General features: G+C 39.5%; 2 protein-coding genes across 7 annotated transcripts in view; one reads left to right on the top strand and one right to left on the bottom strand.

Annotated features, from left to right (window-relative positions):
- GTF2H1 (general transcription factor IIH subunit 1) overlaps positions 1 to 9243 on the bottom strand; it is a 37472-nt gene extending 28229 nt beyond the window's left edge. The window contains exons 1-2 of the mRNA XM_045484710.1: positions 8964 to 9243; positions 76 to 244 (exon numbers count right to left, since the gene is read on the bottom strand). Coding sequence (XP_045340666.1) covers positions 76 to 229 — 154 coding nt within the window. The 5' untranslated portion in view covers positions 230 to 244; positions 8964 to 9243. The remainder of the gene's footprint in view (positions 1 to 75; positions 245 to 8963) is intronic.
- Positions 9244 to 9416: 173 nt separating this feature from the next.
- The window catches only part of HPS5 (HPS5 biogenesis of lysosomal organelles complex 2 subunit 2), a 40441-nt gene continuing 31230 nt past the window's right edge, over positions 9417 to 18627 (top strand). For 2 of the 6 annotated variants that reach the window (XM_045484706.1, XM_045484702.1), the window contains exons 1-2: positions 9417 to 9597; positions 15566 to 15729. In XM_045484706.1, coding sequence (XP_045340662.1) covers positions 15622 to 15729 — 108 coding nt within the window. In that variant the 5' untranslated portion in view covers positions 9417 to 9597; positions 15566 to 15621. Of the gene's footprint in view, positions 9875 to 15565; positions 15730 to 18627 lie in introns of all 6 variants that reach the window. The other 4 variants (XM_045484703.1, XM_045484707.1, XM_045484705.1 and 1 more) reach the window with 4 other exon arrangements.

The raw sequence follows: 18627 nt of genomic DNA, 5'->3' as shown, positions 1-18627 counted from the left end.
ACAAAGATCATATAAGCAATCTTCTTATAAAATTATTAGCAAATGTTACATCAGGCCTTAGTATAGCTGACTTACATTTAATATCTGCATACATATGGCTGATTGTAAATCTATCTTTGCCTTCAGGTGCCCAAGCAATCCTTTCTGCCATGAGGTATAAAGCTCCATCTTGCTTCTTTTGACGCACCTTCTTTACAATTAGCAAAACTTCTTCAGATGAAGTTGCCATGATGCCTAGAAAGTGCTAGGAGAGACAAAAGATTTCACATCTCAATTAGGATCAAATTTGTTGACTTTTGGAGTCCTTTCCAAATTAAAAAAAAAAAAAAAGGTTTTAACATTTATTTATTATTGTGAGACAGAGAGAGACAGACCGTGAGCAGGGGAGGGGCAGAGAGAGAGGGAGACACCGAATCTGAAGCAGGCTCCAGGCTCTGAGCTGTCAGCACAAAGCCCAACGTGGGGCTTGAATTCACAAACCGCAAGATCATGCCCTGAGCCGAAGTCGGATGCTTAACTGACTGAGCCACCCAGGCGCCCCTGAGTCCTTTCCAAACTTAAACCTAAATTGATACTAAGGAAGAAAAAAGTCCCTGATTCAAAGTTGAAGATAAAGTTGTCTAGCATTATCCTTTAAAATAAAATTTAATTTGCTCATTATCACAGGTTTGAATTTACACAACAGTTTATGACACTTGGCAGTTTTTAAACCATTTCTACATATTCTAATCAGAGTATTTTCAATTTACTTTAGTTCCTTAGTAATATTCTTAAATCTTAAATCTTAAATGTATGATTTGACTATAGATATGTTGTCTTTAACCTACATTTAAAATTGTAGAACTTTAGGGACGCCTGGGTGGCTCAGTCGGTTAAGCGGCCGACTTCGGCTCAGGTCATGATCTCGCGGTCCGTGAATTCGAGCCCCACGTCGGGCTCTGTGCTGACAGCTCAGAGCCTGGAGCCTGTTTCAGATTCTGTGTCTCCCTCTCTCTCTCTGACCCTTCCCTGTTCATGCTCTGTCTCTATCTATCTCAAAAATAAATAAACGTTAAAAAAAATCATTAAAATTGTAGAACTTTAGAATTACGACTCTACTGAATATTTAGTTCAATTTTGTTTCAACTGAAACAACTAAGAGCCACAGGGTTTGTGTGACCTTACCAGAACCACTCTCAGAGCTGAAACCACACCCACATTTCCTGATTCCTGGTCTAAGTTTCTTCCTGTGTACTTTAAAAGAAAACCATTAATACTTAACACCTCATGCAACAATGTGGATGGAACTGGAGTGTAATTATGCCAAGTGAAATCAGAGAAAAATAAATGTATGATGGAATCATATGTGGAATTTAAGAAACAGATGAACATAGAGAAAGGAAAGGAAAAATAGACAGGGAGGCAAACCATAAGAGACTCTTGAATACAGAGAACAAACAGGGATGCTGTAGGGGTGTTGGGTGGGTAGACAGGCTAAACAGGTGATGGGCATTATGGAGGGCGCTTCTTGGGATGAGCACTGGGAGTTATAAGTAAGTAATGAATCACTAAATTCTACTCCTGAAATCATTATTGTATTATATGTTAACTAACTTGGATTTAAATAAAATTTAAAACATTAAAAACAAAATAAATAAACATTAAAAAAATAATTCTACTTAAAAAAAATTAACACTTCAGATGCTACTTCCCCCACCTTTTAACAATCAAATTGTCTTCAACTGTTCTCCAGGTCTTGGCCAAAGATTCACTTGTACATGGCTAATTCATTACCTAGGAAACAGCCTTTAGTTACCTCCACCTCCTTCCTCCCCAGTTCTGGGGAATCTTAAATATTCAACTGAAATCCTAGAGGCTTAAGTGTGGCTGCCTGGAATATGAGGCTAAAAGGGAACTGGAAGCTATAAGGCCTTAACAGGAAAGAAGCCATGATTGATGGTGATGTCTGCCATGGGATGAGATGGGAAAAAGTGGTAGCACAAATACCCCATATAGGTCATTTCCGGTGAAGTTATGACTAAGATTTTATTCCCAAAGAAATGATTCAAAGTATAATTTTAAAACATTAACTTCTTCAGATATAGTTTAAAATATAATTTTAGAGAAATTTGCATATCTAGATATTTTAAGAATTAAATTTGCCCTGAGAAAACAAGTGAAGTCTTATTGAAACATTTTTCCTGGAGGTTAAAACAAATGGGAACAATGAAATACTGGATCTGCCATTAGTTATTCAAAATAATTGAGGAATGTTTTTTTTTAATTGTTTTAAGTTTACATCTGAGTTAATTAGCATAAAGTTCAATAATGATTTCAGGAGTGGAATTGAGTAACACTTCTATTTGGATTAAGTGGGAAAGTAAGCATCAGAAGAACGGCAGGCATTAAAAATAATGGAAACCAGGGGTGCCTGGGTGGCTTAGTCAGTTAAGCATCTGGTTCTTGATTTCAACTCAGGTCATGATCTTGCCATTTGTGATATTGAACCCCGTGTTAACTGGCGTTGACATGTTACATTAGTTTCATGTGTATAACATAGTAATTTGATGAGTCTATATGTTATTTTATGCTCACCACAAATGTAGGTACAATCAAAAAAGTCATTCAAGCAGGAATTTAGAAATAAAAAATACAAATTAAAAAAAAAGCAAAATCTTAATTTCTCTGAAGCTGATTTCCTCAATTTTGAGTAGTCAAATATTCCCTTTCATAGGTACCCTTACAGGCTACTCTACCCCAGGAATGGAAAGAAAAATGGTCAATGTGAACACATTTATTCAATAAATGTGTGCTGAGCCAACAAGTCTAGGGTTATCAAAGATGAATGTCTGACAATAATGATTTCTGCTTTCAAAGAGGTTCCAGTTAGCAAGATTATTTGTGTGTCAGTGTATACAAATAAGAACACGTGATGCTCCAAAAGGGAGATAAAAAATGTTCTGAATTAGGACTCAGAGGCCATTTCTTCACAGAGGATACTTCTTTTATAATAGATTTTTTAGTGCAAATAAAAAAAATTGGGGTATAATTAACAAATCATCAAAATACATACATCTTAGGTGGTCTGTTTGATGTATTTTGACAATTGAATACACCCACGCACCGTTACTTGAAATAAGAGAACATTTCCACCACTCCCCAAAATTCCCTCATGTTCCTTTCCATTAAACTCTCTTCCTCTCCCCCTCCAGCAACTATTTTCTGATTTCTATCACCACAGACGAGCTTCTGTGTCTTCTGGGTTTTCACAGAAATGGAATCACGTACTATGTATTCTGTCTCTGGCTTTCCGCCTAATCTGTTTCTCGAAATTCACCATATTATTACATATATCAGTAATTTGGTTTTTTTACACTTAATAAGTTAGTTATGAATTGGGTCTTGAATGAGGATTTTGACAAAGAAAGGGAAATAGGCATCACAGGCAAAGGGAATGCTTTGGGGCAAAGGCTTGAGACTCTGGGAATGGTAAGTAGTTTGCGCTGGATGTAGTATAAAGTTCATGATAAAGATCAGTGGGCTGTGGAGTTCGGTGGTTAAGACGGAGACAGTGCAGAATGCCACCCTATGTGGTAGACAAGAAAAAACCTCTAAGGACTTTTGAATAGGGCAGCAATTTCTATTTTAGGAAATGAATCTGTGGACAGTATGAGAGAGACTTAAGAAAAGGACTAGTAGGGTCTGAACCAGGCTGGTGGCAGCAAGAATGGAGAGGAGGGAACGAGGAGGAATACTGAGGAAGCAGGATAAATAGGCGAGTGCTGAAGGAGGTGTCACAGCTGCTTGCTCACACCCCACTCCTAAGCCCTACTGACACGAGCACAGTGTAACAGGTTTGAAAGTGAAGACAAGGAATTCAGTTCTGGACATGAAGAGTGTGAGGTGCTGTTGAGTCATGCAGGTGGAGATTAATTAACTTGTTTTTCACTTGCCACTGAAAACACTTCCTTATGTTGTTTTATAATCTCCAGTTTAGATATCTATAAAACATATATGATAAAGGTTAAAATTCTTAACATATACATAATGCCATCTTTTAAATGATACACTTATTTAATATTCTCCTAAGATTTTCATTAGAGGGTTACTGCTGCTTAAAAAGTTTAAAAACCACTGTTTCAAAACACTATTTAATGATATGAAAAGAAACATTGTCAGGTGATCAAAGAAAAAAAAGCTTGTAGTTTGATTCTATATTCTTAAATTAAAAAAAAATAATCTAAAATGTACTCAAGAGGCGCCTGGGGTGGCTTGGTCAGTTAAGCGTCTGACTTCGGCTCAGGTCATGATCTCACGGTTTGTGGGATTTAGCCCTGTGTCAGGCTCTGTGCTGACAGCTCAGAGCCTGAAGCCTGCTTTGGATTCTGTCTCCCTCTCTCTCTGTCTCTCCCCCGTTCACGTTGTCTCTCAAAAATAAATAAATCATTAAAAATTTTTAAAACATAAATAAAATGTACTCAACGTGGCGAGCCTGACTGGCTCAGTTGGTAAAGCATGGAACTCTCGATCTCAGAGTTGTGAGCTCAAGCCCCACACTGGGTGTAGAGCTTACATTTAAAAAAAAAAAAAAAAAAAAAGGGCGCCTGGCTGGCTCAGTCAGTTGAGCCTCCGACTTTGGCTCAGGTCACGATCTCATGGTCCGTGAGTTCGAGCCCTGCATCGGGCTCTGTGCTGACAGCTCAGAGCCTGGAGCCTGCTTCGGATTCTGTGTCTCCCTCTCTCACTGACCCTTCCCCGTTCATGCTCTGTCTCTGTCTCAAAAATAAATAAACATTAAAAAAAAAAAAATACTCAATGCCTAGTATGTGCCAGGTACTGGGCTAATTTCTTTGTAGGTATTAACTCATTCAGCCCCAGTTAACAATCCTGAGGTAGGTTATCAGTCCCATTCTGCAGATAAAGGAAACTGGGTCTAAAAAATAAAAAAAAATAAATAAATAAATAAAAAAAAATCAAGATGCTTTCCCAAAGCATCAAGGAAGTAGCTAGGTTTCAATGTGGGTCAGTCTGACCTTGGACTTCCACCATGCTATTTTGCAAATACGTATGACTTGGAGGAATATACACCCAACTTCACAGTGGTTACTGATGGGTGATAGGATTACAGATGACTTAAATGTTCTTTTTGTTTTCTGGATTATCTATATTTTGTAATGAGAAGAGTAGCATTTTAAAAAATATTTATTAATTTATTTTGAGAGAGAGAGAGCATGCCCATGTGCATGTGGGGGAGGGACAGAGAGAGAGAGAGAAAGAGAGACAGCGAGAATCCCAAGCAGGCTTTGTGCTGGTGGCGCAGAGCCTGACATGGGGCTTAAACTCTCCAACTGGGGCTTGGACTCTTGAACGGTGAGATCATGACCTGAGTCGAAATCAAGAGTCAGATGCTTAACTGACTGAGCCACCCAGTTGCCCCAAAAAGTAGTTATTTAAAAAGTCTTTCCAAGAGTTTGTTCCCTATCAAACCACAGGCTTATAAGGTAACACAGGAAAGTGTTGCAGGTATTAGTGTGGGTAAGAAAACAATTGTTATTTTCAATTTCTGTAATAAGTGTATGTGAATTTATTTTTATTCACTTTAAAATTTAATGTACAAAAGAAATTTCATATATGTATGGAACTAATTAATACCTTACTATTAATTTTGATATTCATTATAATAAAGATTATAGTAATTTAAAAAAATAATCTGTATTACTTGAAATTATACTGCATATTATATGAACCACATTTTAGGAAACGTGAATTAAAATCTGAAAGATAGGAGGGGAGGTTTTGTTGACACAGAGAAAGCAGATAATTACAAAACAATTTTAAGTATGTCCATATACAGAGGAAAAGCACTGAAGGAGTTTCCAATTAACTGGGCTTATAAGCACAAGTAAAGTATAAGCTCCGGAAAAGAACAGAAAAACTTCTAAGATAGGAAGGTAAGAAAGAAAAGATGAGTGAAGACAGAGAAACTGTAAAACGGAGAGGAAGTTAGATGGAGAGAAAAAGCCACTTGGGAGAACACTGAAAATAAGTCAGGGGTAAGTAACTGAACATTGGAATGACTAGTCAGTGGTCTCATAGCTAACTTGCTTGGCAAATTTCCTTGTTCGTCCATAGCACCTGTTAATTGTACGAGGACCAGTTTTAGAAAGTTTAACAGAATCAGTGGGGCTATCCTACAAAGCCCTACATGGTTTTCAGATGTTTCTTGAAGATGGCTCCTTGGGTGGCAAAAAAATTCTTCTTCCCAGTAGAATTCTAGAAGAGCCACAGAATATTTGTTCATGAAAAATATCAGTTAGTTCCATTTAAACAAATTGACCCGATGAAGATCTAGCTTTACTTAAAAGATTTACATTATGAAATCATCTGCCACTTCTTTAAATACCAAGATCCTCCAGTAAAGACATTAATTCATTTGCAGTTAAATATTTGCCTGAAGGTAAATGTACATGCTTTGCTCTGAGCCTTTGCACATTCTCCTCCTCCTTTCCTATCACCTGGCTTTTACTCATTTTTTTGTCTACTCTAAGTTTCAAAGTTACTAGGCAAGACCTTCCATTCTTTTCTTGATAGCACTTACCACAACTATAATTAAATTTTAAAGTAGTTCTTTGAATGTCTGTCTCCCCTGACAGACTGCAAGCTTCATAAAGGGAAGAGGATGCATGTGTTGTATTCACTGCAATACAGCACCCAGCAGCATATTTAGCCCATAGGAAGAGTCCAATAAACATCTGTGATTATCTATTTAAGATATTTGGTGTTAAAAGAACACCATCCTGGTAAGATACATAAGACACCTTCGTACATATATCCTTGGCTAAACTCCAGGAAGCATTATAGCTCTCTACTCAGAGATCACAGTATCATTCCTCAGGGATTCCAATAACTGGGTTTTAAGGAAACAGGGATAGGAAAAATTTCAAACTATTCAACAGAAATCTTTAAATTGCATTTCTCTTCTAATATGCACAGATAAATGGGGCAGAAATAAGGACAACAAGTGAACTATAAACTCCACATCACCCTCTAAAAGGAGGATTATTAGAGAGAGCTGCTGTATCTGCCAGGATACAAAATGGAGATCTGGAATGCTGCTTGCTGTGAGGCAATCCAAAAAAATTTTAACAATCCAGCATTACAGAGAACAGGACCTTGGAAGTATGTAAAAAGTGACCAAAATTTACCATTTCAATGGAAGTTACACACACAATGAAGCTATTAAGGGGAGTAACTGATGTAGCAATTTTAAGACCAAGCACTTTTTCATTTTTACAGCAGTGCAGGGAGAGGCAGAAGGAGGAAAATGCGACAGACACAAGACAGAACGAAATGTATGCTCATATTCACTAATAAATACTGCATGCTGACAAGAGTATAATATCCAAATCAAGAGAAGAGCAATCAGTCTGTAATCAAAGTGGGGAAGAGAGGGACTTACTAGTTATTAGCTGGACGCCAGATACTGCCACACTAAAGGCAAGCTAAGAGAGAAAAGAGGAAGGGCACAAGGGACCTCCTCCAGCAGTATCCACAAGGTAGAAACACTGGTCAAAATGCTAGGAAAGCTCAATGGTAGGGGAAAAACCTAGCAGCACAGAAAAGTAAGGCTAAAAAGTGAAAAGATTAACCAGCAGGGAGAAGATATATGCCTCGAGGGCAGTATGTGCAGGAAACTGATCATTTGGTTTATTAAACCGATTTGTCTCTGCACCAATCTTCCTAGTATTTTTAAAGAGCCCTCTCTGCATTTGCATGAATAATTTTTTTACAGTTGCACTACCATATATATTTAATATCACCTAGGAGAAACTCAAACTTTCAATCTGCTGCTAAATGTCAGCTGAGTGAGGGTAAAGGACAGGTTTAATAGCCCCAAATTATCTCTCCCTCCTTCCCAAATGAAGGATTTAGGTCTGCTAAAAGGTACAAAGTTCTCTCCAGAGTCCATTCCTTCTGCAAGCCATAGGCCTGATACTAGAGGTTATCTTCTTTTCTGTCGTGACTTCTCCATCTCCTTTGTTCTACTTTTGACTTTAAAAAGCTACGTTAGGATTGGCAATTTTGGCTTATTTACCAAAGCCCAGTTCAGTGGTTTTCAAACTGTGTTCCAACAGGGGAGGCCGACTGGGTGGGGCTCGGCACTCCCAAATTCAATTCCATCAGAGCATGCTGTTTTGTATAACGGAGTTCCCAGTAAGAATTAGTGGGGAGAAATTGTTCCACTCCTTTATGGAGTTAATACTTACTACAGTATGTATTTCAAACCACTTAGTTTTTGTATGTTTTTCACATTGTCTTCTAATGGGCTAACGATTAAGTTTCTGGATCTTTTCCCTCTCCGCAACCATACAGACCCCAAAATGAGTGTTTAAGAATCAATGGAACACACTGCCTTAGTCGACTTAGTCTTAGAACACTGGGGGCTTTATAAAATAATTACATATTTCCATAGGTTAGTGGTCTATTTTTCATCATTACAAGACATTCAAATTGGGCAAGGACCAAAGCCGGGGGTGTGGATTGGCACATGTGTTAAGAAGCTTTTAGGAAGCCGTAGAATTGACAGGTCAAGCAAAAGATGTGTGGACACTACAGTGAAAGGTGTTCTCCTACAGAAACCGAAAGACTTAAGAGCACATTTCCTAACGGGAAGGGCTCCTCTGTCACTCAGAGGCCTCCACGTCCTTCATTCTCAAAAGCTAAGTCTAACCCTTGCTTTGGGGAAATTTTCGAGTCCCTGCTCTTAGTAAAGGGGCAGACTTCCTATAGGCCAGCAGATTAGGGGTCGCCTATTCCTCGCTTCAGGACAATAAAAGGCTACCGAGATGGCAGGCGTAGGAGCTGTGGCGACGGCAACAGGGACACTGGGAAAAGGGGCAGAATCCGCGCCGTCCAGCGGCCCCCAGGCCTGTCAGCTCCTCACCCACCCTCCCACCCGCCCCCATTCTTCGGTCTAAACTTACCAAGTGAGAGCTACGGCCCTGGGCAGGGAGTAACTGGGCTGGGTCGGGTCGAGTTCCGCTGCGCTTCTTAGAGACGCTGCCGGGAAGAGGCTGAAACCCAGTAGCCACCACCGTCGCCACCGCCTCTGTTACTGGGGGGTCTCGCCTCCATCGCTGGCTGCGAGGACTCTGAGGGCACGTGACCGGACGTACCAAGGCGGGCCTGCCGGGCACGTGACCCAGAGCGCGGCCGCCATGACACCTTCCGCTAGTTCCCTCCCTCCCCCGCCGGTTCCCGCCTGTTTCATTTCCTTTCGCCGGCCTCAAGCTGTGAAAGGTCCGAGGATCCTGGCTGGCTCACCCCTTTGGCCTAACGCTCCTCCGGTCTCCGACGGCGCTGTGTCTTCGGCCAGCAGCAGCCCGCTGACTGCAGGCCGCAGAGAGCGTAATTGCGACCGCGGCCGGAGGGGGAGGGACCACGCGCAAGCAGGGGGCGTAACCCGTCACGTGACAAGGAAGTGCCGTTAATAGCGGTGTCCCTGCGTCCCCGTCGCTTCTGGATGACGTAAACGCGGGAGGGGCGGTACGGAAGGAGGGAAAGACTCTCCGGTATCGTTCTTAGTTGCTCGTTGAGTGTACGGCTTTTAGTTGCTCGGTGAGTGTCCCAGCGGCCATCCGTGAGAGAGGGTCTGATCTATTGAGAATTGGGGGTTTCCGGCCTTGGAAGTGGTGGAGCGGAGCCGAGACCTCTGGGTTGCTGGTCTGTGAGCCTGGCTTGGAAAACATGGTTACCGAAGCTTCTCTCCTCAAGAGATCTGAATACAGTGTTAAAGATATCGCTGCAGAAAAGTTACTAGTTCCGCTAGGGAGCTTCTTGTGGCCAGGGACTGTGTCCGTCGATGGGTACAAAGAATGTGGACTGCATGATGCATGTATGAATCGCCATTTCTCTGTGGTGTAGCGTTCTCTGATTATTACTTCTCGGGTAGAAAGATCCCACTATGGAATGGTGGAATCTCGTATTTACCCTTCGCATAGTATCTTTACTTTTTGCTTGATTCCATCTTTTCCGTCCACCTAGCTAGTGGGGGGAGAAAGAATGCTGTGATTTGCTTTTAATGTGTAAGCAGCAAACACTGTGGTCCGTTGGTGAAATGAGTACTAGGGCGATGATAAAAAGCCTTTTCTTAATCCTACTACTCGTTTATGTTACCATAAAGGATTGCATGAAAGTGGGAAGGTGATTAGATTAGGACTCAGGAGAAGTGGATTCTAGTCACAGCTCTACCTCTCAGGAGCTCTGTAACCTTGGGTAAGCCAACCCCTCAAGAAGTTGTTTTACTGACTTTGGTAAGCATTTATAGCCACCTTCTAATTGTTTAGTTGTTTGTTTGTTTCTGGCTAGAGGTGTGCAGGCTTGACAGAAGTAGTATTTAAACCCAGCTTTGCAGAAAGGTAGGATTTTATTAGATGGATGAAGATTCAGAAAACAGTATCTATTGAACCACAGAGGCACAGGAAGTTTATACAATGAAAGAGAAACAAAAAATAGCAAGGGATAGTTGGACAATAGGGGTAGAGTGGAAGATGGGGCTGGAAAAATAAATAAGGATGAGATCATAGATTAAGAGGGGGAGCTTTGGAAGGTTTGTACACTGACTGATTTCTTTTTAAAAGTAGGTACTGAAAAAATCTTGTGATTATGGAAAATTGCAAACATAGACACAAGTAGACAGGATAGTAAAATGAACACCATGTACTCATAACCCATTTTTAACATTTGTCAACATTCTACTGTTTTTATTACAGAGAATTTAAATGTGTTGGTACTTTTTATATGCATTGTCACATTTGATTAATAGTAGATTTTTATTTGAGCTAAATTCTATGGTATTTAGGTACCAGCTAGGATGATTATATTTGTGTGAAAATTCCTTTGGGTTTTAGTTGAATCAAAAGTGTGACATGGCTACTTTAAAAATGGTGCTGTTTTAGGTTATAACATAGAAATTTAATGTCCAGATCAAGGAAGTTACTGTTTCTATTCTAGTCTTTGTTATTCAGCCACTTAAGGTGTATTATGTTCAGTTCTAGGCATCATATTTTTGGGCAAACTAAATGGCCTTTGTAGAAGGTTGACAAGAATAGAGGAAGTTAGTAATTGTCGTGTCAGAAATTATCGAAGAATTGGGAATGCTAAATTTTTAGAAGACCTGATAACACTTTTCAAATACTGAAGGGTTGTTTTGGGAGAAGTAAACATTCCTTTAAACTGCAGAAGACACAATTAGAAATAATTAGTAAAAGCTCTAAGTGAGCAGATTTTAATATTAGAGAGAGAAAAAGAACAAAGGAAAGTATAAATATAGAGTTGGCTTAACTCTATACCATCTTATTTTTTTTTTTTAACGTTTTATTTATTTTTGAGACAGGGAGAGACAGAGCATGAGCAGGGGAGGGTCAGAGAGAGGGAGACACAGAATCCGAAACAGGCCCCAGGCTCTGAGCTGTCAGCACAGAGCCCAACACGGGGCTTGAACTCACGGACCGCGAGATCATGACCTGAGCCGAAGTGGGCCGCTTAACCGACTGAGTCACCCAGGCGCCCCATATACCATCTTAATTCTTAACCATCACCCCGCAACTTCTCCTGAGAACTGACATTGCTGACGCTGTTTCTTTTCCGTTCTCATTTCCCATTAAATATATATTTTTTGAAAATTAGGAACCTGTTAGTTTAGTTTTTTTTACCTCATTAAATTATAACTTGCAGGACACTGAGATCAAGGCCCGATGGCCTATCCACTTCAGAGTTTAAGATCACAAGTGGAAGAGATAGACAATGTGGACTTGATGTCATTCCTTTCCAGCTTCTTTAGGATCTTATACCATGGTTTTATCTTTTTCTTGTGTCTTCAGTCTTTTTCATTCTTTTTTTTTTTTTTTTTCAACGTTTATTTATTTTTGGGACAGAGAGAGACAGAGCATGAACGGGGGAGGGGCAGAGAGAGAGGGAGACACAGAATCGGAAACAGGCTCCAGGCTCTGAGCCATCAGCCCAGAGCCCGACGCGGGGCTCGAACTCACGGACCGCGAGATCGCGACCTGGCTGAAGTCGGACGCTTAACCGACTGCGCCACCCAGGCGCCCCAGTCTTTTTCATTCTAAAGACTCTTAGCTACTATTTACAAATCTGTTTGAGTCTCTCCTGGTCAGAAAGTCCAGAGAGATTTTCTCCTTTTCCACCAGATTTCTTGAGTAATTGAAAGGCCTTGTCTTTACTACCTTACTACCCACCACTTTTCTTAAGTCTTTGTTTTCTAGGGTGTGCCCACAGCGCTTCACAGAAATTATGTGATTGCCTAACACCAAATCCTTTGATGTCTTTCTGTTGCCTACCAAATTAAAATTTCTTCAGGTTCTTTGGTTTGAAATTAGAAGTGTTTCATGCTTTGTGTTGAATTACTATTCCACTTTTATTTTTCATTACTCTGTTCCTTGTATCCTGTGTCTCAACCAAAAACTAAACTTGTATTCTCCAAATGTATCCTCTGTATTTTTGCTTATTGCTGCCCTTACCCTTTTCCTTCTGATAAAAGCCTATTCAGCTCCAGTGCTGCTTCCCTTAGGAAGTTTTCTACAGTTCCCTTTAACTCAGTGTGAAATATGATTCTTCTGTCCTTTAAGTTCCAACATAGCATTCTGCTTATGTTTTCCTTATTAGGTGTGTGTGTGCGCACGTGCATGTTCTTTTTCTCCCTGTTTATAAAGTGACTGATTTCCAGAATTATTTTGTCATTTCTACCACTGTGTCTCATATTTCACAAGGAACTCAATAAAATGAATGAGTGAAAAGAATGATAGTTTTTTTCTTAGGTCAAGAATTCTCAAAAGAAGTCTTTTTCAAAGATTTTATTTTATGTTATGTTATGTTATGTTATGTTATGTTATGTTATGTTTATGTTGGAGAGAGAGAGTGAAAGAGGCAGAGAGAGGACACAAGAGAATCCCAAGCAGGCTCAGCAATGTCAGTGCAGTGTAGCTCAAACCCACGGACCATGAGATTATGACCTGAGTGGAAATCAAGGGTCAGGATGCTCAACTGACTGAGCCACCCAGGCATCCCTAAAGATTTTAAGTAATCTCTACAGCTGACATGGGCTTGAACTCAAAATTCCAAGTTCAGGAGTTGCATGCTTCACTGACTGACCAGCCAGCTGCCCTGGAATTCTTAAATATTTTGAGTATAGGACTACTAAAGATTTGGTTTTCTTTTTGGAATATTATTCTTATACTAAGAATAGTATAACGAAGAGGAGATAAGACTATATTATGTGTATGCAATAAAAAACATCGTAAGCTTATGTGTGTTTTGCCACTGGAAGGTACACTCCATGAATGTTAGGACTTTGTTTTGTCCTCTGTTTTATCTCTCCAACCTAGAACAGTGCACAAGTTGGTGCTATTGTAACTGAACAAACATGAGTTCCCTCCTGTGAGTCAAGGTAGAAACTACAATGGGTAGAGTTGTTGCACAAAGGAAACTTCATTTGCAGCAAACAAGGAGATCACAGGGAATAACTTTCGAAGCCATGACTCCCTGAGAAAGAGTGAATGTTTGTTTGTTTTAGAGTTAGAATGAGTATTTGGATAAGGGAGACTTGTCACCTCTGTGTAGAGGCCCACGCATGCTCCTTTAGGAAATATGCTTATATGTACATAGTATATCATGTAAAGGAGGCTTGTGCTTCTGTTTAGGTGGAGATTTTCATATTCAAATGAGGTAAAAGTAACTGTCGGTCACTCCACTCCCTGGATTACTCCGTAGTCCATCTGCACTGGCGTGAGTCGGGAGGTGAGCTCAAACTGGTCAGGGTGGTTTGGGCCACCAGAACTCCTATCCAGGCACTTGTTGCTTGAGGGGTTGTTTCAGTTTGCATCACATGATGCTATGCCCATCCGGTCTTTTGCCTGAGTTAAGAGGTAAGCTGGAAAGAAGGGCTTAAGGAAAAATGTGGGACAGAGGTTGGTAGGAGCAAGCAGGTGAGCAGTAAAGGTCGAGGTTTGGGGTCTTGCTGGTAACACTATGTACATATTTGTTGAATAAATAAATAAGTGAATACATGTTCTGAAAAAAACCTGTAAATTAAAAACAAGTATAAGCAGTTGTTTCTGAATTTTTCAGTAGTGTTCGCTTTTTTTTTTTTTTAACGTTTATTTTGAGAGAGAGAGTGGGGGGGGGGGTGGGGAGAGGCAGAGAGAGAGAGAGGGAGAGAAAATCCCAAGTAGGTTCCGTGTCATCAGTGCAGAAGAGCCTGACACAGGGCTCGATCTCATGAACGCTGAGATCATGACCTGAGCTAAAACCAAGAGTTGGGCACTCAACCTACTGAGCCACCCAGGTGCCCCTGTAGTGTTTGCTTTTATTCTTAATTTGGCATGTTACAAAAAATGGAGAAAAGTTAAATTAACGGGTAAGAATTTTCTTGAATTTTGTTTCTTTTCTGGAAGCTGGTGCAATTTGACAAAAATATACACTTGAGAGTTGCTGAACAGATAACTCTTGTGTTAGTGTACAAAGTCTTCATTGGTTATTTAGCATTTGCTGCTTTGTATTCCTATTCCTATTCATTCCTATCAGTTTTCTTTTTTTTTTTTTTTTTGTATATACCCTTTATTTCTTTTTTTTTTTTTTATAATATATGAAATTTATTGTCAAATTGGTTTCCATAAAACACCCAGTGCTCATCCCAAAAGGTGCCCTCCTCAATACCCATCACCCACCCTCCCCTCCCTCCCACCCCCCATCAACCCTCAGTTTGTTCTCAGTTTTTAACAGTCTCTTATGAGACAAAGTACCAGAGACATCACTACAAGCATAAAACATACAGACATCACAATGACTCTAAACCCGTATCTTTCTATAATAACACTGAATGTAAATGGATTAAATGCGCCAACCAAAAGACATAGGGTATCAGAATGGATAAAAAAACAAGACCTATCAGTTTTCTTATTGAAGCTCTTACTTTGAACTTTAATTCTCTGTACCTTACTTCCCACTTAGTAGGTGCATTCATTCATTTAACAGATACTTACTGAGCCCTTGATAGTGTGGAGAAAGAGATCCAGAGGTGTGTTTCTATTGAGCACAGTTAAATTATTGGCTGATAACTATTGAATTTGCTCATAAGGGTTTATAGTTTGAAGCCTTTACAGAATGTTGCCTTTTAATGAGAGACTCTGAAAGGTAGAGGAAGATTTACAACTCAAAAAGTACAACTGAGGTTGCTATTTTACCAAAGAGGAACTTGACCAATTTTTCTCTTACATCCTCCGTTCTACCTACTCACGCTGTTAGATAAATAGAGTGGGACAGGATTATGGAGGGACCTTGAGAATCTGGGCTTGATTCTCTGGGAGCTTCAGAGTCAGGGAATGATACAGTACGTGCTGATGGTTGCATATAATGTTATCTATGTGTGTTTTCTTTTTTCGTAGATGCTAAGTACCTCCAAAGTAGGGATCCTTGTTCCTTTCTCCTGTTTCTCCATGGTCTCCATATATCCATTAAATGCTTGCTAACTAAGCAAGGAGCTTCTAAAAATTATGTTTTTTTGCAGGTTTTATTCAGGAATACTGTGCCTGTCACTCAACGCAGTTTCACGATTCCAGCTAAATGACTTTTGTGCCAGTGATACCGGAGTCCTACAGCCATGTACTGGCAGAATTTGAGTCTCTGGATCCATTACTTTCAGCCCTGAGGCTGGACTCCAGTCGTCTAAAGGTGAATTTCTTGATCCGTGTATCTGTTTCATGTTCATATTTGTATATTTTGTGCACACTGTTGTATATGCTCCCTGCCGTCTAGTTCTTTATGTTTAATGGAATCATGGGTATTCTTCCCTGTGCTAGTAATACCTTACATACAAGTAGCATGTTCATAGGTCTTTCTTTTTTCTTTTTTTTTTTTGTATTAAAACAATTTTTTTTTATATTTGAGAGAGCGAGAGGGAGACAGAGCGTGAGCGGGGGAGGGGCAGAGAGCAAGAGGGAGACACAGAATCTGAAGCAGGCTCCAGGCTCTGAGCTGTCAGCACAGAGCCTCATATGAGGCTCGAGCCCACAAACCGTGAGAACGTTTCTGGAGCCAAAGTTGGATGCTTAACCGACTGAGCCACTCAGGCGCCCCAACTCTTTCTTTTTCTTTTTTTTTTTAACTTGTTTTATTTTTTATTTTTTTAAATTTACTTCCAAATTAGTTAGCATATAGTGCAACAATGATTTCAGGAGTAGATTCCTTAGTGCCCCTTATCTATTTAGCCCATCCACCCTCCCAAAACCCCTCCCGTAACCCTCAGTTTGTTCTCCATATTTATGAGTCTCTTCTGTTTTGTTCCCCTCACTGTTTTTATATTATTTTTGTTTCCCTTCCCTTATGTTCATCTGTTTTGTCTCTTAAAGTCCTCAGATGAGTGAAGTGATACGATTTTTGTCTTTCTCTGACTAATTTCACTTAGCATAATACCCTCCAGTTCTATCCACATAGTTGCAAATGGCAAGATTTCATTCTTTTTGATTGCTGAGTAATAAATACTCCATTGTATATCTATACCATATCTTTTTTATCCATTCATCCATTGGTGGACATATGGGCTCTTCCCATACTTTGGCTATTGTTGATAGTGCTGCTATAAACATGGGGGTGCACGTGTCCCTTCGAAACAGCACACCTGTATCCCGTGGATAAATGCCTAGTAGTGCAATTGCTGGGTCGTAGGGTAGTTCTATTTTTAGTTTTTTGAGGAACCTCCATACTGTTTTCCAGAGTGGCTGCACCAACGTGCATTCCCTTCCCAACTCTTTCTTGATTTACTTTCTGAGCTATCATTTGAATTCTTTCCCATTCTTGAAAACCATGATATTGATTGTTCAGATTTTTTTTTTCCTTTACAATAATCTTGCTGTTTTTCCTACGAAAGTAATGTATTTGGTTGAAAATAAATAGTATAAATGAGCATACCATGTTGCATTTTAAGCAACATGGACCACTGCAGTTATACTAAGCTCATTATAGAACAAGGAGTTTGATGTACCCTCCATTTTAGGGAACAGAGCAAAAGCCATTAGCTGTGTGGGATAAAGTATGTGCTTCCCTCAAACCCTGAGTTCTTTTGATAAACTCAGGAATGACATAGTGAAGAACAAATCTTATGACCAATTCCAAAATAATTTCATTCTTATACTTTTGCTCCCCCACCCCAGTAATTTTCTAGCTTTTAAGCAGAAGAATAGGATGTAATAGGCAAAGTGATATGAGCAACACTCATGAGGGGTTGATTTCAGTTAGACTTTTTTTTTTTTTTTTTTTTTTTAAGTTTATTTTTGAGAGAGAGAATGAGCAGGGGAGGGGCAGAGTGAAAGAATCCCAAGCAGGCTCTGTGCTGTTAGAACAGAGCCTGACACAGGGCTTGAACTCATGAATCGTGAGATCATGACCTGAGCTGAAATCAGTAGTTGGATGCTTAACCTTCTGAGCCACCCAGGCGCCCGTCTTTAATCCATTTTGACTTTATTTTTCTGTAGGTGAAAGAAAGTGGTCCAGTTTCATTCTTTGCCTGTTGCTGTCTAGAGTCCTCAATACCATTTGTTGAAGAGTATCTTTTTCCCATTTATTCCTCCTTTGTTGAAGATTAATTGACCATATAATTGTGCTTTTATTTCTGGGTTTTCTGTTCTATTCCCTTGATCTGTGTGTCTATTTTTATGATAGTACTATACTGTTTTAATTACTACCATTTTGAATATAACTTGAAATCTGAACTTGTGATACCTCCAGTGTTTCCAAAATTGCTTTGGCTATTCAAGACCTTGTGTAGTTCCATGCAAAATTTAGGATGGATTGTTCTAGTTTTGTGAAAAATGCTGTTGGTGTTTTGATAGGGATTGCATTTAAACTATAGATTGCTTTGAATAGTATAAACATTTTAACAATATTCTGCCAATCCATGAGCATGGAATATCTTTCCATTTCTTTGCATTGTCTTGAATTTTTTTCATCAGTGTTTTATATAGTTTTCAGAGTACAGGATTTTCACCTGTTTGGTTAAATTTATTCCTAGATATTTTATTGTTTTAGGGGTAGTTGTAAACGGTATTGTTTTCTTAATTTCACTTTCTGCTGCTTCATCGTTAGTGTATAGGAATGCAAAAGATTTCTGTACATTGATTTTGTATCCTGTTAGTTTACTATTCATTCATTTATCATTTCTCCTGGTTTTCATTTATCAGTTTTAGTGGTTTTTTGATGGTGTCTTTAGTGTTTTCTCTATATAGTAACATGTTATCTGCAAATAGTGGGAGTTTTACTTTTTCCATACCAATTTGGATGCCTTCTATTTTTTTATGTTGTCTAATAGCCGTGTCTAGGACTTCCAGTATTATGTTGAATAAAAGTGGTGAGAGTGGATATCCTTGTCTTGTTCCTGACCTTAAGGGGAAAGCTCTGTTTTTCACCATTAAGTATGATGTTGGCTGTGGGTTTTTCATATAAGGTTCTTATTGTGTTGAGGTATGTTCCCTCTAGACCTACTTTGCAGAGGGTTTATATCATGAATGGATGTACTTTGGCAAATGCTTTTTCTCCATCTGTTGAAATGATTATATGGTTTTATCCTCTTATTGA

This window comes from Leopardus geoffroyi, chromosome D1 (genome assembly GCF_018350155.1).
Source record: "Leopardus geoffroyi isolate Oge1 chromosome D1, O.geoffroyi_Oge1_pat1.0, whole genome shotgun sequence".
In the NCBI taxonomy this organism is placed as follows: domain Eukaryota; kingdom Metazoa; phylum Chordata; class Mammalia; order Carnivora; family Felidae; genus Leopardus; species Leopardus geoffroyi.
This window is presented reverse-complemented; position numbering and strand designations above follow the sequence as displayed.